The 24,473-nt window shown below is 39.0% G+C and overlaps 1 protein-coding gene across 1 annotated transcript in view; it reads left to right on the top strand.

Moving 5' to 3' along the window:
• LOC119775320 (gastrula zinc finger protein XlCGF57.1-like) overlaps positions 1 to 21,012 on the top strand; it is a 36,348-nt gene extending 15,336 nt beyond the window's left edge. Inside the window, exon 3 of the mRNA XM_038273260.1 lies at positions 18,912 to 21,012. Within this exon, the coding sequence (XP_038129188.1) occupies positions 18,912 to 20,074 (1,163 nt within the window). The 3' untranslated portion in view covers positions 20,075 to 21,012. The remainder of the gene's footprint in view (positions 1 to 18,911) is intronic.
• The last annotated feature ends 3,461 nt before the right edge of the window (positions 21,013 to 24,473 follow it).

Here is a 24,473-nt window from a genome sequence, read left to right as displayed (position 1 = left end):
ATTCGGCTTTCTTCAACAAATTCTCCTTCTCCCCCTTTTCACTGTCGTAGAGCTGCTGGACCCTCTTTGTCACCGTTTTTCTACATGGCAGCTCATACGTGGGGTCAGACAGGGCAATCTGAAGAATCTTTTCCAGCCCCTTATCTTCTACCACAGCAATGGGTCTGCAGTCGAGAGCCGCCCAGTAAGCCAGCGCGTTGGTCATTTTATCGGCCTTGGTCTTGCTTACCCTGCCCTTGAAGCCAGTCAGCTGGTGTAGTGTGGGTTGTTTCGTCTTCCTCCCAGTTGGACTAGCTTCCACGCTAGTATCTCCCAAGCTAGCTGCTACATGCTTTGCATTCAGGTGATATTTGAGGCTTGATACGCTGCGGTGATAGGCGAATTCCTTGTTGCATAATTTACATATGACCGCGCTCTTATCGACTCTTCCCTCCTGTATTTTAAAACAAAATTTCCCCTGCAAAGGACCAACTAAAATGTTTTCATCTGCTTCGTCTAATTCTTCCATGGTTGTCTCTCCTAGTTTAAAGCAACTTTCTTCTCTGTTCTTCTTCTTCAGTTTCCGTCCGACGGTATTCTGGCCATAGTTCTAATGCTGCCCCCACAGGTGAAATAATTACTTGGGTGAAATCCCAAACGACTTCCAGGAGACTGTGGTGTGCGATTAAAATGCGTTAATTTTTTTAACGCGTTAATATTTGTGTGATTAATTAATCGAAATTAACGCGTTAATGTCCCAGCCTTAATAAATACTAAACAAAAGAGAGCCTAATACAGAGCCTTGTGGAACCCCTTTAAAGATTTGTAAAATACCAGATTGAACACCATCATGAGCTCTGTCACTAAGATAGTTTGAAAACCAAGAGACAGTTTTCTTTGAAAACCCGAATTTAAGAAGCCTAATCTTTAAAACATCATGATCAACCGTGTCAAACGCTTTTGACAAATCAATAAATAGTGATGCAGAGATATCATTTATCACCTTCATTGCAGCTGTGATGGTACTATGTTTTTTTTCTAAAACCTGACTGAACTGGGGATAAAATCTCCTGGGCGTGCAAGAAGTCTTTCATCTGATCACTAACCAGGGATTTAAGCGTTTTGGCCAAAACAGACAAATTAGAAATTGGTCTATAATTATTTAAATTTGACGGGTCACCCCCTTTCAGTAATGGACAAACAAATGCAGATTTCCAGATTTTAGGAATAGTGTTGCTCTTTAAAGTAAGGTTAAAAAGGTACGTTAGAGGCTGTGCTACACAATCAGCAGCTATTTTTAAGAAATAGGGTTCTATAAGATCAGGTCCTGGGGGTTTTTCAGGAACCAGTCCTTTTAGGGCTTTTTGAACGTCAGCCACTGAAAATGGAACGAGATTGAAGACACCCGTAGTGACTGGCACATCTCCACAGGGTGTCACAGCATAAGGACAAACAGTGTCAAACAAAAAACCTGACTGAATAAAATGCTCATTAAAATGATTCAATATCTCTAGCTTGTCATAAACTACTACAGACTCTGTCATAATAGAAGAAGGAACATTAATACTATCTTTGTTAGAAGAAAGTAATTTTATAGCCTTCCAGAATTTTCTGGGGTCATTTAAGTTATTAGTAGTGGCTGACAGATAAAAATCAGATTTTGCTTTCTTAATAGAAGAAGAACATTTATTTCTTAGCTGTCTAAAAATCAGACGAAGAGCCCGTTTTTCTTGCTTTGGCCCAAGCTAAATTGCGGTCATGAAGAATATCTCCAAGCTCAGAGGAAAACCAGGGATTATCCCGCCCCTTAACTCTAAATCTCTTTAGTGGGGCGTGTTTATTTATTACTTGCAGAAAACTATCCCGGAAAAAGATCCAGGCTGACTCCACATCGGGAATCAGCTCTATTCTACTCCTGTCACAATTAAACATATCATGGCAAAAGCCCTGTTCGTTAAATTTTTTAAGATTTCTCTTACATATTACACGAGGTTTACCTTTAGGCAACTTAGTATTCCTTACAGCAGTGATAACGCAATGGTCACTTAGGTCATTGCAAAAAACACCAACAGCAGAAAATTAGTCAAAATTAAATCAATTAATGTGGATTTCTCATGGCACTTAAGATTTAAACAAGTAGGAGAGTTGATTAACTGTGTAAAATTGACAGAATCACAAAATGACTTAGATTCATCTGAGCAAGGTTTTAGCCAGTCCCAGTTTAGGTCAACTGCTAAAATAATTTCAGAGTAGTAACATAAAGGCCCTTGGCCAACTCCACCCTCACTGCCAAAAATTCCAGCTGCTTACCAACTGATTCTGAATGGACTAACTTCATATTAATTTAGATTTAGCATAAATAGCAACCCCACCACCCTTCCTTAATCTGTCAGTACGAAACAAATTATAACCGCCCATTCCAATGTCCGAATCAATGATTGATTTTGTCAGCCAGGTTTCAGACAGCACAACAATATCTGCATCTGTTAAATTCACCCAAATTCTAAGCAGATCCATTTTGGGTAACAAACTGCGAACATTTAGCTAAATTTATTACATTACATTAACTTAGCAACTATGGTTTTGGGAAAGCTCCCCAGCTAATTATTACAATGGCACCACAACAACCTCAGCCAAAGCCCGTAATTTGAAAGTAAGATTTGATTTTAAAATCATTTGTTGTTCATAAAACATTGCTATTAAATCGTGGTCTCAGCCTTGATAACATGCACAAGTATTGATAGTTTTAGCAACGCGCATAGCAGGGCTTTACCCGTGATGCACTGTGCTACACAATTAAATTGTTTCAAAAAGAAATACTGCAGTTTCAAGCATCCAGAATTACAACCACGTTAATAACATTTGTAAGCAGGCTTTTAGCTAGGAATATTTCATATGGTTTACACCTTGGTGTATGTGGTGGGAAAAAAGTATTCAACTATTCATCCTAGTTAAATAAACGGAGATCGATGGATTTCACTCAGTCGGCACATTTATTAAAATCTTTGCAAAGAGAGAACAGTCATCATGGCACAGCATTCTGCTCTGTTCTGATCTGGACAGGGTTCGTTCCCCCCTAGTTACAACAATCGAAAGCAGTCAGAGTCATAACAAATTACACACACTTTGAACATGTTATGAATAAACCTTGAGAAAGAATCTGGATTGTTATGGGAAGAAGCTATGTCTGGTCTACAAACAACATTCTGCAGGGAATGGTGTGGCCTTGAGAGAGAAACAGACTGAGTGAAAACTTTTATAGTGAGTAAATATGAATATTAATATATAATGAGAGAAAGATATAAATTTTCCCACAACAGTCCACCCTTTCGATTATAAAAGGATTTTATCCTTGTGTAATCGATATCATAAAAAAAGGAACATTTATGAATATAAAAAACTAAGAAACTAATATTATGAGTATGTGTAAAGAAAGCTAAAACTAAGAAACTGAATATATGTAAAGAAAGCTAAAATCTAAGACATTAAAAATAGAAAAAATCATAAGAAGAAGAAAAATAATGATAATTAAAAAATAATGAATCAAAAATCCACAACTGCATTAAGTCAGTGGACAATGTTAAATGATTATAATAGATGGAAACATTATGGAAAAGATAATGATAGCTAAAATATGTTGCCAATAAATAGAGCCCTGGAATCAGACCTTAGTTGGCAAAAATATTTACTGTTTTTCCCCATTATGATACTTTTATGGTAAAATATCTATTTGCTGAAAATGTAAATGTTTAGTTCTTATCATTATCAGTTACCCTTTTTGTTTCCCTGGAAAGAGAAAAGTTCAAATCAGTCAAAACAATAGACCCCTTCATGTCTACAAACTGTAAGTCAAATTATTAATCTGAATTTAATTAAAAGTAAAAAAAGATCAATCTCTATGCAAAATGTTCAAATCATAACACAAAGATGTTTCACGCAGATGACGAGTTCAGCTGTTCAGAATCAGGGTCAGTCAAAGCACACATTGAAAAGTTGGAGGATTTAATCTCAGCGCTCCTCTTTCCCAATGGTGGCCGAGATGACCCGATCATCAGAGTTCATTCTCTGATCCAGAAATCTCTGCCAATACTGACCATCAGCCATCAGGTGCTCATCTAACACTTGGACTTTATTTTATTATCAAGAAAAGTAATATCAAACACTTAGATACTAAAAATGTTAATCTTTGAATAAAATACAACACATTTCCCTTCTCATTCATGTTGTATGATTAAAAAATCAAAAAGCCAAAGCTGATGTCAGACATCTTCAGGTGGGCGTCTTCATCTTTCTGTTGATGTTGGTCCCTTATACAGGCGACATTTTGAACAAGGTTCAATGGGTGGTCTGCAGAGCAGCTGGTCCTCAACACATCAGGTGGACGACTGATGGGTTAATTAACCAATCAGAGGGGATTATTCTGCCCCATTATTCTGATTGTTTCCTGGTTCCTTCCAGATGAGCTCCGATGAGCTCTGATCACTTTCTTTGATGACTTTGAGCCACACCTCCTCCTGCTGAAGGATGGAAGGATGGCTGAGATGGTCCTCCATCAGGGTCTCCAGGCACCTTGGTCCCTCTGTAAAGCCTTCTCTGACTAAGGGGGGAAAAAAAGGTCTTGTAGGTCATTTTAATGTGTCACCTGTCAGTCCCAGTCCGGTCAGAGGTCAGTGGTCTGGTCCGTTCTGTGGTCCAGGAACGGGTCGACCCGTCATGAGCTCATGTGGAGGAAAACTGGGAGTCAAAGTTACCAACATGCTGAATTAAAGGAGCTGAGGGAAGGAAAGATCAGATGTTATCTTACCCTTTCACAAACAATAGGAGATCAAAATAAGTTCATGTAGCTTAAAGAACTTTAGATTAAATTTGAACTTTAAACTTTGTCACAAATCATTGAATTATTCCATAATTTCAAACTTACCCAGTAAATGTACTTCCTTATATTCGGTACTCTTATCACTTCTGCACCTGCAGAAATCCAAACAAGCTTCTCCTCAGCAGAGGGGGGAGGGGGACAGTGTGTGTCAGTGGGCTGCAGTAATGTAAACAAGCACAGCCTTCTCTGCTGCTTCCACCAGACATGATGTGTGTGGAAGAAGAATATAGGCTTTCCATCTGATTTCAAGAACGATGTTTCCAAGGCGAAGCAAAATCAAAGAACCAGAAACAAGAGTTTCATGAGGTGAAGAAACACCAAACCAGGGGTGCAAGAAGCTGAACCATCAACAAACATCAACAAAGCTGGTTTTTCCCAAACTCACATCAGACAGTCAGGCTGAGGTGTTCAAACTTCATCCAGAAGTCTAGCAGTCGTTTCTGTCCTCTGCTGCTAAGAATTACCTCAATAGATCATTTTCCTTTATAAGGCCATTTTATACCCTTATTTATTTACTTTACTGGTTTAGTCATAATTTAGTAATTTATTTAGGTTGTTTATTTATTCTGCTCTCAATTATCAACCCAAATTCCACATGGACTGTTCCAGATGGAAAAATAAACAGCATCTATATGGATCCTTATTAGTTTAGCTTTGCTGTTTTTCTCTTGTTTTATCTTCTTTCCACCCTTTTCTTCATCAGAACAAATAAAATATGTTCTGTTGAAGAAAACCCATAAAGTTTCAGTCATTTTAACCTCTAGATATATCTGAGCTATGGATTCATTGAGAATAGATCATTTTAAAGCCTCCACCATTCATCTCAATGTAGGAATAAAATCCTGTTATTTATATCCTCTATCATTATAATCATTATTATTAATGTTATCGTTATTATTATTATTAAATAATGTTATTATCATCATTATTTCCAATTGAGTCATTTGAACACCGTATAATTATTAACCAATAATTATGTTAAATAAATTTGCATATTTATTCCAGATCAGCTTAAGATAGATCTACTTCTTAAAGAATTGTAAATAATGTAAAAGCAAATTCAATCAGCCTAATTTATTTTTATACAAGCTATTTACGCTACTCACATATAGATTTATTTACCCTTTAAGTTTAATCTAAATCCTAAAGAATTAAGGTTAACAAATTAAACTTTAGCATTTAGCATTTAAATAATGACACATGTCCTTGATTATTTGAAGAAATGCCCAATTATTGTTAAACAAGCATAATCTGTTCATTTGATTTAATTTTTAAAATCTGTCTCATTAAACTTTATTTGTTGTGATATTTGAACCTTATGTCAATCCCCTTTATTACCAATTTAAACAGCTGTGCATTATCTTTAACACATTTAACTCCTGCTTTGTTTTGAAAACAGGTTAGGGGGAAGAATGAGCCACAGAAACTAGAAACTGTCCTTATTTTACAGTTTAACCTTAAATATTCCCTCATTTCTATTTTACCAAGACAAAAAATAACTAAACTATCATTTCACAAATGGACAACATACAATAGTTAGAGTGGATCCACAGACACTACAGACAACATATAAGACAAACAGTTAAGACAAACAAAACACAAACAAATGGCCATAACATAAATGATTAAACGTAATTGTTGCATGCAAACCTTAATGTGTGTCAGGCCCTTTTCTCTCACGGGGGGGGCCCTTAGCCTGCCCATCTTTACCGAACCTCCTGTAACTGGGTCAACGGTAAAATGGACGCTTTCAGTCTTTTTATACGCAGGTACTTTAACTCTAGTCAATAAACAGCGAACCAGTTACTATTCTGCTGTAAGCCAACCATTTATAACTTTATGTCAGGTGCTATTTCAGTCCTAATTCTGAAAGTTAGGATGTTTTTTCATTTTTTATCATCCTTGATTTAAATCCATTAAGCAGGTTTTAGGTTTTATTTATTTTAAAACATACTTGTTTTAAATGTGCCAAAAAATATATTATTAATATTTCACTCTCTCAGGAAAATATGCCATTTTGATTCAAATCTTTCAGGAATTAATTATTTATTTTTGAAAATCTATAATATTAGTTAATAAACTCATAGCTTTTATATATTTTAGTTGCAGTTCCCCAAACTACATTCCATATATTTGATTAACTGTAAGGTTTATTTATTTTAAACACTTAAGGGATGAAAATTTCTGATTTCATTGTTTATATGTTTGAAATGATATAAGTAAATAATAATATTTTTGGAGGAAAGGAAAATCAATTTCTCTTAGCTTTTCATTTAGATAAATCTAATTCAGATTAAACTCACACATAACTTTAGATTTGATCCTATTGGATTATATTATTCATTCTTTTTCATCTATAAGTTGCTGTTTTGTTTACATTTTCATAAGTCAGAGCAACAGTCACCTTTTCTCTGTCTTAGTCAGAACCTCAGACATTAATGGCACAGGGACAAAGCAACATACCACAAAATCATGAAGAGATGAAGCTAATCTCTCCGAGTGGCTGCTGTGGAAATAGAGAATTTGGTTTGTGACTAAAACCTGTGCGCATTTCACAACTACTGTGTCAGCCCATGTTTGGACCCTTTTCTCTCTCTGGATTTGCCTAAGTTTTCATCTCCAGGTCCGTCCATAACATTATGGAACATGGTGACAGCAGGAAATGAACCAAACGAGAATCGTCCTGTTTTTAAACAACCACAGGCCTGATAAAAAAAAGGTTTTGTTTTCCAGTCCTGAAGCCGACATAGGAAAAGACAGTTGCTGCTGAGTTTTTCTATTTTAAAAGATAATTTTTGGTTTAGATACTTAAGGTTGGTTGTAATTTGATCAGAAATTACACTAAAACAATCATGGTTTAGTGAAAGCCAACCAGGCCGTACATTATCACCCTCATTAGACATTTCCCATAGATAAAGTCATGTCAGTCAGAAAGTCTGTCAGCAAGCATTTTCTTCATTGCAAGATGCAGAAAGGAATCTAATAAGAGAAAGTTATCAAACTTTTCTTGAATAGTTGGAAGTCTATGGAAATAGAAAATGAAATAAAATAAAAGGAAAGAAAAGAAAATATATAATCGATCACTTTACCCTTTACTGATTGCTGCCAACAGGCGGTATCAGTCCTGGAGCTCCACCACCTCAGTCAAAAAGGTCAGCCACTTCTCAAACAAACAAAAATTATAATAATTTAGCACCGGAGAGAAGGAAAGCCTTATGTTGGTGCACCTCCTCCTTGTTTCCCCACAAAAAAAAAAGAAAATCCCCAGTGTCTCTGTCCTCATTGTTTTTGCACACACACACATTGTGAAGCAGGTTGCAGCTCAGGTGAGCTATTAGGGTCAGGGGTTCAGAGCAGATGAAAATCCTTTTGTGTTGCTTTCCCCAGATTTTAACCCATCATTTCCATCCGGTTGCTGTGTCGGTGTGTGTGCCTTGGGGGGGTGGGGGGAGATTGATGCTTGTAGCAGGCTGTCTTTCTCCGGCGGGCTGATGGGAGGGGGGGCAACTCCTCCAGGTCTGAATTCTGAGCGGCTCCGATCAGGGAGTCCATGTTTGAAGGGCAGGGAGTAAAAAAAAACAATGATTAGTTTAAGTTTCAATATTTCAAATGAATAATAATAATAAAAAATAAAAATAAAGTTGTTCATCTTTACCATATAAAAGAAGAAGCCTTTTCAGGAAAGGAATGTCGTCTCGTCAGTCACCCCACTTCATCCTTCAGTCACTTTAAGTCACGTTTCCCTCTCGTCACAAACTTTTCTCATCTAATTTTCTCAAATTTTGTTTTTATCATCAACCTTACTTTTCTCTATTTAATTTTGGGTTAATTCCTCCATTTTATTCTATTTTAAGTTTTTTCAGGTTTTAAACTTTTAATTTGACCTTATTTACTTACTTTTTTCTGTAATAATTTAAATAGTTTTTTATTTTTAGCTATGAGTTATTAACTTCCTGTAAAAATTGAGAGAGTTTTGTTTCTTTAAAAGCACCATTGAAATTAAAATTCATTATTATATAGTGTAAGTTTAATATGTAATACAGTGTAAATATGTTTAGTATCAGGTTTAAACACTCTTTTTTTGACTTCTTATTGTAACCCGTTTGTTTTGAAGCTGAGAGTTTCTTTGAACTCTCCTTTTAACCATCCATCATTTTAAACTGTTTTCTTCTCTTTTTTCTTTTTCCATTTTTTTTTTTTTTTTTTTTTTCAAAATCTGTTAATTTATTACCTTACCCTCTTTTAGCCTCTAACTTCTCATGATATTTGTTTATCTTATCTTCAAACGTAATTGTTTATTGCAACATTAAAAGAACCCTATTTTCTTCGCAATTGATCAAAAATTTCTCCTTGGGCAGTTGACAATTACCCGGAACCTTGCCTTTTGTTCTACCACCATACTGTAGAACTGCAAAACCTTTCCCATTATCTACAGGTAATTTACTGGTTTCCAATATGCACCCCATTCCTCTGGTGCCGACCTGGATAACTGGGGGGGATCCCACTCTAGATTACCGACGTCTCAGTAAAATTAAATGCCTTCTGGTGGCACCTACAACCTTCCTCTCACCCTTAGAGAGAGCCTCACGTTCCTATGCGAGGTCTTTTGGTTCCCAGGTGGAACAAAACCTGAACTGCCTTTCTGCTCCTCAAAAAGGAAAATTATCTGTTATTTCATATGTATAATCTTTAGTATTATACAAATTTTAGTGCATTAAAATGATTAACCTATTAATTAGTTTCTTGCTAGATCATAATTTTAATGGAGAAGAGGACTTTGTTTGAACAAATTTTCCAGTATTTTATTTCTAATTATCTTTAAATCTGTTAACAATCTGTTGTTTTGTGATTTAGTTTTTGAAATCTAATCTAAATTGTGCCGACAAAAGATTCATCTCACCGTCTCAAAAAAAAATGGTTCGTTTTGATCCTCCTGCTGTCCTCCAGGGACCTCGATGCCAGAAGTCCTCACTCCCTTAACCTTCTAACGGGGTATTGAGGCTGGAAGACTGCTTCCTCCAGGTGGTACCTGATACTTCTGACAATCGCTGTCCTCAGAAAAAATCAGTCAAAGAGAACTGCCTTGACAACGCCAAATTGTGGTGGGAAAAAAGTATTCAACTATTCATCCTAGTTAAATAAACGGAGATCGATGGATTTCACTCAGTCGGCACATTTATTAATCATCTTTGCAAAGAGAGAACAGTCATCATGGCACAGCATTCTGCTCTGTTCTGATCTGGACAGGGTTCGTCCCCCCCCCTAGTTACAGCAATCGAAAGCAGTCAGAGTCATAACAAATTACACACACTTTGCTTAACAGTAACATGTTATGAATAAACCTTGAGAAAGAATCTGGATTGTTATGGGAAGAAGCTATGTCTGGTCTACAAACAACATTCTGCAGGGAATGGTGTGGCCTTGAGAGAGAATCAGACTGAGTGAAAACTTTTATAGTGAGTAAATATGAATATTAATATATAATGAGAGAAAGATATAAATTTTCCCATAACTTCAGGCTTTCTTGCAGTGGCCCGAGTTTCATTGGGTTAAATGACAATGAATAGAATGGAATTCAACTTTATTGTCGTTGCACTGTCACAAGTACAAGCAACAAAATGTGCTATACAGGATATAAATATTACAGGTGTACAAGCAAAGTAATAGTTAGGGACTTTAAAAAGTTATGTATAAATACACTATATTGCCAAAAGTATTTGCTCACCTGCCTTGACTCACATATGAGCTTAAGTGACATCCCGTTCCTAATCCATAGGGTTCAATATGACGTCGGTCCACCCTTTGCAGCTAGAACAGCTTCAACTCTTCTGGGAAGGCTGTCCACAAGGTTTAGGAGTGTGTTTATGGGAATTTTTGACCATTCTTCCAGAAGCGCATTTGTGAGGTCGCACACTGATGTTGGACGAGAAGGCCTGGCTCTCAGTCTCCGCTCTAATTCATCCCAAAGGTGTTCTATCGGGTTGAGGTCAGGACTCTGTGCAGGCCAGTCAAGTTCATCCACACCAGACTCTGTCATCCATGTCTTTATGGACCTTGCTTTGTGCACTGGTGCACAGTCATGTTGGAAGAGGAAGGGGCCAGCTCCAAACTGTTCCCACAAAGTTGGGAGCATGGAATTGTCCAAAATGTCTTGGGATGCTGAAGCATTCAGAGTTCCTTTCACTGGAACTAAGGGGCCAAGCCCAGCTCCTGAAAAACAACCCCACACCATAATCCCCCCTCCACCAAACTTTACACTTGGCACAATGCAGTCAGACAAGTACCGTTCTCCTGGCAACCGCCAAACCCAGACCCGTCCATCAGATTGCCAGATGGAGAAGCGCGATTCGTCACTCCAGAGAACGCGTCTCCACTGCTCTAGAGTCCAGTGGCGGCGTGCTTTACACCACCGCATCCGACGCTTTGCATTGCACTTGGTGATGTATGGCTTGGATGCAGCTGCTCGACCATGGAAACCCATTCCATGAAGCTCTCTGCGCACTGTTCTATAGCTAATCTGAAGGCCACATGAAGTTTGGAGGTCTGTAGTGATTGACTCTGCAGAAAGTTGGCGACCTCTTCGCACTATGCGCGTCAGCATCCGCTGACCCCGCTCCGTCAGTTTACGTGGCCTACCACTTCGTGGCTGAGTTGCTGTCGTTCCCAAACACTTCCATTTTCTTATAATACAGCTGACAGTTGACTGTGGAATATTTAGGAGCGAGGAAATTTCACGACTGGATTTGTTGCACAGGTGGCATCCTATCACAGTTCCACGCTGGAATTCACTGAGCTCCTGAGAGCGACCCATTCTTTCACAAATGTTTGTAAAAACAGTCTGCATGCCTAGGTGCTTGAATTTATACACCTGTGGCCATGGAAGTGATTGGAACACCTGATTCCAATAATTTGGATGGGTGAGCAAATACTTTTGGCAATATAGTGTATGAATATGGGAGCTACATGCACAGATTATACAGAATATACAAGAATGTTAGGAAAAGGATTATATATGTATTAGCGTGTTTATAATACTAGAGAAATAATGGCAGATAAGATTTACAGATTATATACAGATTGTGAGTGTGAGGACAGTCCATGTTATTATTGTATGGGGGGATACAGTCCTTATAGTTGTGTCACGAGGCGTTCAGGAGCGTGACAGCTGTGGGAAAGAAGCTGTTCCGGTGCCTGGTGGTTCTGGTCCGTAGGCGTCTGTAACGCCTTTCAGAGGGCAGGAGGGAGAGGAGTGTGTATGCGGGGTGAGTGAAGTCTTTTCAGACATCGCTTCCTATAGATGCGCTGTTTTCACCCCCCTCTGCATCGCCTTCCGGTCGGCGAAAGAGCAGTTCCCTTACCAAACTGTAATACAGTTGGTGAGGATGCTCTAAATGTTGCAGCGGTAGAAGTTCGTGAGGATCTATGAGGACAGGTTGTTCATCCTTAGGGTCCTCATGAAGAAGAGGGCCTTCTTGATGAGTTTGGAGGTCCTTCCTGGTAGGGAACTGTTAGGGTTGTTAAGTTTCCACAACTTTAACCTATAAAAAAATGAAACAAAGACGGTGTAAGATTTTTCCTGTAATGCTTTGCAAAGAGGAAGATAGACAGAGCTTTAGGATCACTCTGTGCATCTTTGCTTGGCTCGACACTTGCAGGGTTATTTATTGAGCAGTCAACACATTACAACAGCAGGCGTTAGTTTCGATTACGCAATCTCTTAGACATAGCATGAACTTTTAAGATAGGGAACTTGTCTGGTTTCAGTATACACTTTTAAAAAAGGTGTCGGGGGTTATGAACTTTAACTTCTGTGTTTCTCAAATGAAAAACAGGAAAGCATTCTTGCTAAACATTTGACCGTCTTCTGACCTGCATACACTATTTCCACTGATGACAATAACATAGAAAAACAAATGATTAAGAGCAATATAAAAGATATAAATGAATAAAATGATAAAAACAACAGAAATCAAAATAACTCCAACAGGAACAATAGGCATGGGGTGGCTAATTTGGGGTAGAAAACAACAGTTCTAATTTGATACAGTGGGGCAAAAAAGTATTTAGTCAGCCACCAATAGTGCAAGTTCTCCCACTTAAAAAGATGAGAGAGGCCAGTAAGTTTCATCATAGATATACCTCTACTATGAGAGACAAAATGAGAAAAAAAAAAACTAGATAATCACATTGTCTGATTTTTAAAGAATTTATTGGCAAAATATGGTGGAAAATAAGTATTTGGTCAATAACAAACAAGCAAGATTTCTGGCTCTCACAGACCTGTAACTTCTTCTGTAAGAGGCTCCTCTGTCCTCCACTCGATACCTTCATTAATGGCACCTGTTTGAACCCGTTATCAGTATAAAAGACACCTGTCCACAACCTCAAACAGTCACACTCTAAACTCCACCATGGCCAAAACTAGAGAGCTGTCAAAGGAAACCCGAAACAAAATTATAGACCTGCACCAGGCTGGGAAGTCTGAATCTGCAATAGGTAAACAGCTTGGTGTGAAGAAATCAACTGTGGGATCAGTTATTAGAAAATGGAAAACATACAAGTGTAATGCGTTCAAAACCTTGGACCCAATATTCAAAAACAGACAGATCTGGATAGTTCAAAACTAGACTTTATTTAACTCTCAGTATGGCTGCTCGTCAGCTGGGGCGGATAAACCGAATCCTGTTTCTGAGTGGAGCTGAAGCCAGCCGAGGCCGAGGGGCAACAGAGTCCTGAAGGGAATGTCCAAAGCCGAAGTCGAACCAGAACTAAGTTAACAGACCAGAGGATCAGAAAGCCGATGAGGTACAGAAGGGGAATCCAAGCCAATGTCAGAAAAACAGTCCAAGTTTGGTGAGCCAGGTGAATCTAGGAATCAGTCCAGAACAGAGCAGATTAAAGAGCAGACTAGGGCAAAGCAAAACTCAGGATCCACAGGACAGAAACAGGTCACAATTTAGATTAGGGCTGCAACAACGAATCGATAAAATCGATAAAAATCGACTTTTAAAAGCGTTGGCAACGAATTTAATCATCGATTAGTTGTGTCGCGCGATTAATGCGTCATCCGCCGCCGCCGTCATCCCGGGGAAGAAAAAAAAATATGGCGGAGCGAGTCAGCGCTGCAGGTGCAGTGTTGCTAACTCAGCGACTTTTCAGACCCCTCCAGCGACTATTTTTTTAAAAAGCGACTAGCGACAAATCTGGCGACTTTTTACGATGTCACTGGCGGCTTTTGGAGACTCTTACGTGAAAGCATGTATCGTTCCTACTCTTGTCCTCCAGCGGCAGCTGCTGCCGTGGGGCGCCTCCCCCATCCCAACGCCTTTCTCCCTCTCCCACAAGAATCCCTCTCAGCGCTGCAGTCAGAGCCGCAGGATTTTAGTGAGGAGTTTACCCTCAGCGTCCAGACTGCAAATGAAGCGCGCATGCCCCGGGATTGACGGCGCAAATTGATCACAATAATTAAAATAGCCTGCGCTTTGTAAAGTGAAAAAAGTCGTAACATGCAACTTTTGTCAAAACAAATGAACATGGCACAGAAGCACCACTGTTATGACGCAGCACCTGAAAAGAAAACATGTTGGAGCCTTCAATGGCAGTGAAGAGAGCTGATCAGCAGGATGAGTAACCATGTTTGTTTGGTTTTAAAGTGGGGAAACGTAAGTTACAGGTAGCTCATCTGATGCTTTCATTACCGTGTTAGTAGGTTACAGAAAGTGATAAGGTTGGCTACTTATTTTACTTTTAATTTCATTTGAATTAGCTTAAGCAGCGTTTATATTTTCTTTATAAATAAATTAATTTGCAAATTATGAGGGCAAGGCTTTTAAAGTTTAAATCTTCTGGCAAAGATAAAGTAAAGAAGATCCTGCAATTTATGGAAGTAAAGCAGAATAAAATCCAGCAAGATCAGTAATATGTCAATTAATTATCTGCCACATTCCCATGTAAATATCTGTCTTTGGAGGATGTGTTTTTTAGCACCCCTAGTTCTCTCATTTTTATTCCAAATACAATTTATAATTTGAATCACAGGGCTATTTTTATCTCTATGGTTCAGTATTTTCTCAAGTAGCAACTTTAACTGCTATACTTTCCTGTCTTAAAAGGCAGAACTCTTCTAGTCTAAAAAAACCTCATTTGTTGAAATGGGGGGGCCTATTGTTTGAACCCCTTAGGGGCTTTAAAAAACAAAAATGCCTGTCTCTTTTTGCGCTTTATGAAACAAAGTAGCCTATATTTTGTGGATGTACAGCTACATTTCTCATGTAAGTTTGCGTAGTTTTAACACAAACATTTATTTTTCATATTGCACCAGTACAGTTAATGAGCAACCTGTACTTGTGTGCTTGTTTGTTCTGTCTAAAATGTTTATTTTGGAATAAAGAGGTTAATATAAAAAAAATATTTTGTGTCCGATTCATCGATTAATCGAAAAAATAATCGGCCGATTCATCGATTTTCAAAATAATCGTTAGTTGCAGCCCTAATTTAGATAATCAGAAAAACAAACAGAAGGCTAGAGTTACTCACACAAAACAGCTTGAATATTCTGGCACTGGTAGCTGGAAAACACACAGCATATATAGGAGCTGAAAACAGGTGGATCAGATAAGCAGTAATGAGAAATACAGACAGAGTTAAACAGGTGAGTGGAATGAGCAATCAGGCCAGCCACCAGTGCCAGGATCATGACAACAAGACCACTGATAATCTTCCTCGATCTGGGGCTCCACGCAAGATCTCTCCCCGTGGGGTCAAAATGATCACAAGAACGGTGAGTAAAAATCCCAGAACCACACGAGGGGACCTAGTGAATGACCTGCAGAGAGCTGGGACCAAAGTAACAAAGGCTACCATCAGTAACACACTACGCCGCCAGGGACTCAAATCCTGCAGTGCCAGACGTGTCCCCCTGCTTAAGCCAGTACATGTCAAGGCCCATCTCAAGTTTGCTAGAGAGCATTTGGATGATCCAGACGATGACTGGGAGAATATCATATGGTCAGATGAAACCAACATAGAACTTTTTGGTAAAAACTCTACTCGTCGGAGGAGAGAGAATGATGAGTTGCATCCAAAGAACACCATACCTACAGTGAAGCATGGGGGTGGAAACATCATGCTTTGGGGCTGTTTTTCTGCTAAGGGACCAGGACGACTGATCCATGTGAAGGAAAGAATGAATGGGGCCATGTATCGTGAAAACCTTCTTCCATCAGCAAGGGCATTGAAGATGAAACGTGGCTGGGTCTTTCAGCATGACAATGATCCCAAACACATCGCCCGGGTAACGAAGGAGTGGCTTCGTAAGAAGCATTTCAAGGTCCTGGAGTGGCCTGGCCAGTCTCCAGATCTAAACCCCATAGACCATCTTTGGAGGGAGTTGAAAGTCCGTGTTTCCCAGCGACAGCCCCAGATCATCACTGCTCTAGAGGAGATCTGCATGGAGAAATGGGCCAAAATACCAGCAACAGTGTGTGAAAACCTTGTGAAGACTTACAGAAAACGTTTGATCTCTGTCATTGCCAACAAAGGGTATATAACAAAGTATTGAAATGAACTTTTGTTATTGACCAAATATTTATTTTCCACCATATTTTGCAAATAAATTCTTTAAAAATCAGACAATGTGATATTCTGTTTTTTTTTTCTCATTTTGTCTCTCATAGTTGAGGTATATCTTTGATGAAAAATACCGGCCTTTCTCATCTTTTTAAGTGGGAGGACTTGCACTATTGGTGGCTGACTAAATACTTTTTTTTCCCCACTGTACCTTACTTTAAATTATTATTGCTGGAGATTCCTAGTAATTCCAGGTTGAAACCAGTGATTACTAACTCATTGTGGTCCATCTTTAAAACAAATTTTGTTCAAGTCATATTTCTTACCTGATTGCTCGCTCTGTGGTTCTCCCTTAGTTTCAAAAACTTAGTTTCAAGCTTACCTGTCCCTCCACAAACAGCGTAACATGCTTGTTCCTGTCAATGAAACTGACCGTAAGGTGGGATATAGATATTCCACCTATAACAGCGTTCCTCCATGCAACATATGGCCTATAGGATGCAACTCTCACAATTTGGGGGCTATTTTTATTCAAAAATAATAGTATTCCTAAAGTTTTTGGTTTAATCGGGTTGGAAGTTGTGTGTTCACTCTATTGAGTGACCAACCCATCTTATTTGGCAGTGGTTTTGCACTGATGGGCAGGGTTTCCGTGGGTCATTAAATTATATATTTTGAGGCCTTAATTGGTATAAAAAATAATTAAATGTGATTATAGTGGCATTTAAAATGAAAAGTCAAACACAATTAGACGCCAAATGACGTTGAAAAGGACTACTGACTGTGTAACTGTGAAAGTTGCATATCAGTTAAGATTAATCTTGTGCCCCTTAAGTGAGAAAGGGATTTGGGAACAATTAAAAATTAAACGCAAAAACATAATTTAATCTGGTTAATTGGATTTTCTAGTTCAATAACATTTGGGCTCTTCGTAACGAAACAAGTAGTGGTATGTCTGAGTAAAATTATCCTGGTTTTTGAGCTGTTTCAGAATTTAGCAGGACAAATTAGAATTTGTTTAATGATGAAAGTCCTCAAATTAAGCCCGAAATGTACAGAAAAACCTTAATGTTTTTTCTACTTAAAAAAAATTCCATAGCATTTCTGTTTCAATTTTATGGAGACTCTTTACATTATCAGTGTTCTATTTCACAGCCTTCTTAGTGTTTTAGGGTAGCTTTAGAGTAGGCTTGTCCCGATCCGATACACGTATCGGATCGGGACGCCGATATTGGCAAAAAAATGCGTATCGGCAAAGCATTTAAAATGCCGATCCAGACTGCCGATCCAGTTTTAAAAAAAATCTGGTCCGTATTTTCCAGTTTCGCTGATTGAAACGATCCATTCCACTATTTTGCGCCAGTGTTCCCCTGTTTTGCATTTTTATTAAAACTTACAGTAATACTTGCACCTTTAACTGTTTACGGTTTTACTGTTCACTGTGCAATTTCAGATTGCTATTCATAATTTTGTCCAGTTTGTGTTTATCTCTTAATAAACAGGTAAGTTTGTTGTTAGCAAGCATTGTGTTTTATTCAATCTCACCTAATTTAGCTGGCTAGATGTTATCAAGAGTACTAAAACCCTTTTCAACATGAGTCTTACAACTAAGGCTAAATACTTTAACTTAAACTTAAATACATGCTCAGATAGGCTGGTATCGGCCAGTATCGGTATCGGATCGGAAGTCCAAAAACAATATCGGTATCGGATCGGAAGTGCAAAAACCTGGATCGGGACATCTCTACTTTAGAGTAACATTTTCCCTTCTCATTTATACTGTTAGAGCATAAAAATAAAATGTTTGTGTGCACTATGTATAACAAATGTATGAAATCATACTCGCCATTCAAAACACTCGGTAGTGTTACTCCAGATAAAATAATTTAAGTTCACTCAAATATTAGGCTAAAAGTTAGCTACAGAAACCAAGCTAGCAAGATGTTTTAACACTTCACATGGCAGTAAAACATCAATGTTTTGTGTACTGGAAAAATGAAAATCTCGTTTGGGCCGCCACAGTCTTATATAGACGCAGAGAGACAGATGGTCATTGGCAGTTCTACTCCCCGGGTGAGACCCATTCCAAGTGGGAGTTATATTTTTTTTGGAAGCACGCGTCCCGCTCTCCTTTATAAAAATGCCGCCCCGGCTGCCTGGTTCGCCAGTGCAGTGTTGCCAACTCAGCGACTTTGTCGCTATATTTAGCGACTTTCCAGACCCCTACAGCGACCCTTTTTTTTAAAAAAAAAAAGCGACTAGAGACAAATCTAGCGACTTTTCTGGTGTCACTAGGGACGTCATACACACTCCACTTTGTTTTAAAAAAATATATAAATATTAAGATTTAAAGATAAAATTGGAGGTCCAAACCTGTGATTGTGGTGTCAGAGATGAAGTACATGCTGGGAGATGTTCCATATATATGTAGTTAGATCAACACAAGGATTATTAAAGAGAAGTCTTTCTGCTATGTTTGTCTTTCCAGACCACCTGCACGATTATGTTGGAAAAGAGGAGGATTTCTCTGACCAGCCGCTCTATGAACAGGAGAGGAATTCCAGTTTGGACCAAGAGGAACCAGAACCTCTGCAGATAAAAGAAGAGCAGCAAGAACCAGAACATTCCTGGACAAAAGAGGAAACCATGGAGCTCCCCATAAGTGAGCATGAAGAACACCTTGTTCTGAAGCAAGAGGCAGGAGATGCGGGAGAAAAACTTTCCCCATGTTTGACATGTGGAGAAACATTTCTGAAAAAGGAACATTTAATGGGTCACATGAGAACTCACACAGGTCAGAAGATTTATGAATGTCTGTCCTGTGGAAAACGCTTCACCTCTAAGTCTGATCTTAATAATCACAACAAAATTCACACTGGCAAGAAGCCTTTTTCCTGTACCATTTGTACCAAGACGTTCACTCAAAAGAGTAATTTGACTTCTCATATGAGAATTCACACAGGTGAGAAGCCTTTTCCCTGTACCATCTGTAACAAGAATTTTCCTAAAAAGAGTAATTTGACTTCTCATATGAGAATTCACACAGGTGAGAAGCCTTTTCCCTGTACCATCTGTAACAAGAATTTTCCTAAAAAGAATTATTTGACTTCTCATATAAGAACTCACACAGGTGAGAAGCCTTTTTCCTGTAACATTTGTACCAAGAAGTTTACTCAAAAGAGTCATTTGACTTCTCATATGAGAATTCACACAGGTGAGAAGCCTTTTTCCTGTAACATTTGTCACAAGAAGTTTACTGTAAATAGTAGTTTGACTACTCACAAGAGAATTCATACTGGTGAGAAACCTTTTGAATGTCTGTCCTGTGGAAAAAGCTTTACTGAGAAATCTACTCTTGATCAACACATCAGAATTCACTCAGGTGAAAAGCCTTTTTCCTGTACTATTTGTCACAAGAACTTTACCGTAAAGAGTAATTTGACTTCTCATATGAGAATTCACACAGGTAGGAAACCTTTTGTTTGTCTGTTCTGCGGAAAAAGCTTCACTAAGAAAGCTACTCTTGATCAACACATCAGAATTCACACAGGTGAAAAGCCTTTTTCCTGTACTATTTGTAACAAGAATTTTACTGTAAAGAGTCATTTGACTTCTCATATGAGAATTCACACTGGTGATAAGCCTTTGTAATGTCTGTCCTATGGAAAAAGCTTCACTATAAAATATAATCTCAATAGACACATCCAAATTCACAGGTGAGAAGCCTTTTGAATGTGTTTCCTGTGGAAAAAAGCTTCACCAAAAAATCTTATCTTGATACACACCTCAGAATTCACACAGAAGAGAAGCCTTTTCCTGTACCATTTGTGGCAAAAGATTTACTCTAAAAAGTCTTTTAACTAGACAGGTAATTCACATGAGAGAGAGTGAGTAGCTGTTCCCCTTAATGATTTGTGACAAAGGTTTCAAACATTAAGGTATTTTGAGTATTTAGATTACATTTATTCATGCATGATGGGAAATGATTTACATCTTTAAAAAACAAACATTTGGTTCACATAAGTCGCAGCAGTTAGATGCCACAGGAATGAACAGTAGAGGCGGTTTCATATTTGTCTGGTGATAAGATGTCTATCTAAATACTCCACCTCATTTCATATGAAACTCACGTTTCGAAGAGGAGAAAACCATTGATTTACAGCTGTTTTTATATAGAAACTAGAACTGATAAGGTGTTATATTGTAAACCTGGTAGATATTGAGGTCGTGGGCGATTATGTGGATGTGAACATTTTAAGCTAATTATTTTGGGTCTGAGTTAATTGGATTTAAATGCCAAAAATTGTTGCCCTAACAAAAAAAAAGGGTTTACATTTATGATTTCTTAATTTCTATCTACTGAAGGGAATAAACACAATAAAGTGCAACAACAGCATCCTGGCTACAGATGAAGCAAGTTAGCATCCATACAACAAGCAATTGAGAAGTTCTAGATATTTAAATTGAAAAAAAATCCAGACAGAGCCCTGCTGTGCCATCTTGACAGGGGGGTAGGATTGATTTTAACTTTGATAGAGACACTATTGGTCTGATGTCATTGGTCCTATGCAAAAATATGCATGCTCGTTTTTTTAAATCAGGGTGTATTTCATTTAAAGAGAAAAGCAGCATTTCTTGCTACATTTATACAAATTTTATAAGCACTACACTAGATGCTGTTTATCAATGACTGATGCTTAACTGGCTCTGATGAATGAGGAATTAGGTCTTTTTTCCACTTTGAAAAGGTTTGCATTAGAAAGTACCAGCGACTAAGACATTAGGTAAATCTGTGCCTATTTAACAGAATGTAGTCTAAATATGTCTGTTATTTGTGGATTTATACTTTTTTTTTATTTTGAAGATATAGAATTGTGCAGATGTAAATAGAGGTAAAACCCACTCTTTTAAATCTTCTCTTTGTATCATGAAACAAAGCGAAATAAAAAATTCAAGGGAAACCAAATAAATGCATTGTATTTACATGTGCCCTGGAACTAGAAGAGGAACTGACACTGAGCATTTAATATATTAACCTCACTCTACAAGTTGTAAATCTAGGATTTATTTATTATTTATTGCACCAAACAGGTATTATAACTTCTTTTTATACAAAGAATTAGGGGGGGAAAAAAACAACAAAATAGAGCTCTTTGATAACAAAACAAAAATAGAAAAAAAAAGTTCAAATAAAAGTGTCCTTTTCTTCTGTGTCAGGAGAAAAAGCTTAGATCCTTGTGGTGTGTGTGTGTGTGTGTGTGTGTCTGTTTATATATTCTTCTACTACCCGGGTAGTTTTTTTTAATTGTTTCTATTGAGCGCGCTTATCTGTATCAGAGAAGTTGGTAGATTTCTGTAGTCCTCTTGGAGTGGATCCCGTTCTCCGCTTCCTGTCGCTTGGCTCGCCACTGAACCACAGAAGGTTCAGAATTCATGCAGATCGACTCCTGATCCAGCAGAAAAATAAAACCAATCGGAGTTCAGAGGGCTTAGAGGTGGTTGAAGTAGTTCCTCTCTCTTCCTCAAGGCTCATAAAATCTTCTTGATCCCGTTTATTAGCTCAACAGATGATTTTTTTCTCAGTTTGTGTATCGGCAGTGAGTGTAGCTTGGTCCATCAGTGGGATTTCACATGCTCAGTGGCAGGAACCTAATCCAATGCGTCACCATGTGGCGGAGATCATAACTACCGTTGTGTTCTCAAATAACATACGTGGGTCTAGTAACCATGTGGGTTACACCCTCCCCTCTTGAATCAACATGAGTCCCTTCATGAGCTGATCTCTGATTCACATGGGGGTTGTCGCAGCTATTTAGAGTGTCCAGTGCTTGATTAAAGCTCTCTAAAATACTCTGTGCAAAGGACATTAAAGGTTTCCCTAACTGAATGTAGTGGAACCGTTCAGGGGGTTTTCGGGACCTTTCTGACCTCCTTGTGGGGTCAGGTGTGTTTCTTCCTGTTTCACTTTCAGTTTCTTTATCAGATGTTTCAGGGTGATTTGGCCCCGCTTCTTGTGGAACCTCTGCAGTCCCTGCATCTGCAGGGCTCTCTCCAATTCCATTCATTTTATGCAGTTCCTGTCCATTCATCACATTCTTTTCATTTGTCATATCCATTTTGTTTGTCATATCCATCTCATTTTCTTGTGTCTCATCCAGTTGTGCACAGCCCCCTCCAGCAGAGGACTGCTCAACCATGACCTCAGGCTCATCTCCTTCTACCAGCTCAGAAGGTGTTCCAACAGTTTTAGCAGTGGAATTGTTGTCTTCAGGATAATTCTGAGGCTGGGAGGTCGAGGGAACCGATGGCACAGCCAGCAACCCTCCATGCTCAAGGTTTGAATTGGGTTGCTGTCTCCTTGGAATTCCACACACCTGTGTGAATTGTTCTTCAGGAGAAACTGAGGACAGGCTTGGATAGATAACCAAGTCATCCTCAGATTCCGAGAGTTCCTCCAGGATTTGTGGATGATTCTGCCTAGTTCTTGGCCTGCGGACCTGAGGTTTGACTGGTTCAGTCTCCTCGGCTTCAGATAGGTCACCACAAGGAAGCAGCAAGTCCCTATGTAGAGTCCGGATGGGACCATCACCCTCTACTGACTGTACTTTGTACACTGGTAAGTCTCCAACTTTTTCAAGAACGTTGTACATACCGGACTCCCACTTGTCTGCAAGCTTGTGTTTACTTCGGAACCTCAGGTTTTTCACTAACACTTGATCCCCTTTCTCTAGCGTTGACTCTCGTACTCCCTTGTCAAAATAGCCTTTGTTCCGATCAGCAACCTTTTTTGAGTTCCTGGTGGCAATCTGATAACTCTCCTCAAGGCGTGCTTTCAGATGTTTCACGTACTGAGAATGGGATTTGGGAGAGCCCTCTTTCACCGGTAAGCAGAAGGCAATGTCTATTGGTAAACGAGGTTGACGTCCAAACATCAATTCATACGGGCTGAACCCCGTGACATCGTTCCTGGTGCAGTTATAGGCATGGGTGAGTGGTTTTACATAATCTCGCCAGTGGCTTTTCTCCTTGTCTTTTAAGGTTCCCAACATGCCTAGCAGGGTTCGATTGAACCTCTCTACAGGGTTTCCTCGTGGGTGATAGGGCGTGGTACGCACCTTTGTGATGCCTGCTACAGCACAGAGTTCTTTGATGAGTTGGGATTCAAAATCCCGGCCCTGATCACTCAGCAGACGCTCAGGGAACCCATAGTGCACGAAGAACTGCTCCCAAAGGGTTTTGGCGACTGTTGTAGCCTTCTGGTCTTTTGTCGGTATAGCAACCGCATACTTGGTAAAATGATCTGTAATGACCAAGATGTCCTTGGTATTGTGGCTGTCCGGTTCTAGTGACAAGTAGTCAATGCACACCAACTCCATGGGGCGAGTTGTGTGGATATTCACAAGGGGTGCTGACCTTTCTGGCTTTGTCTTCCTTCGGACACAACGCCCACATGACTTGATCTTTTTTTCCACATCTGCAGCCAATTTAGGCCAGTAGAATCTTGTTCTAACCAAGTCAAGGGTTCTATCGAAACCCATATGTCCCATATCCTCATGTAAGGACTTGAGAATTGAAGCACGAAGAGACTTGGGAGCAACAAACTGGTAAGTAACATCATCTCCTGTTTGACGCGTTCTATACAAAAGACCATTTCTCATCTCCAACCTTTTCCTTCCCTTGAGCATCAGCTTGAGCTCTAAGGACTCAGGAGAGAGGTTGGCCTCATCCCTTCCTTCCAAGACTTGGAGAACCTGTCCGATGATTGGGTCAGCCCTTTGATGTTGCTGGAGCTCTTCTGTACTGTAGGTGGGTATGGTAGAGCAACCTAACATGTTTTCATTTCCATAAGTGTCTGGAATCGCATCTGGATGGATGGCAAGGGATTCAACCAATGTGATGGAAGGTAGGTCATCAACTACCTGAGGTAAAAGACGGTGTTGACATAACACAGCAACTGCGTCTACAGGCAAGCTTTGTTGATCTGGAGATGAAGAAAGATGGTGAGAAGCAAACTTTTTGATTCGCTCCTTCTCTTCAAGGGATGCATGAT

The sequence above is a fragment of the Cyprinodon tularosa genome, unplaced genomic scaffold (genome assembly GCF_016077235.1).
Source record: "Cyprinodon tularosa strain WSP-4 unplaced genomic scaffold, ASM1607723v1 ctg867, whole genome shotgun sequence".
In the NCBI taxonomy this organism is placed as follows: domain Eukaryota; kingdom Metazoa; phylum Chordata; class Actinopteri; order Cyprinodontiformes; family Cyprinodontidae; genus Cyprinodon; species Cyprinodon tularosa.
This window is presented reverse-complemented; position numbering and strand designations above follow the sequence as displayed.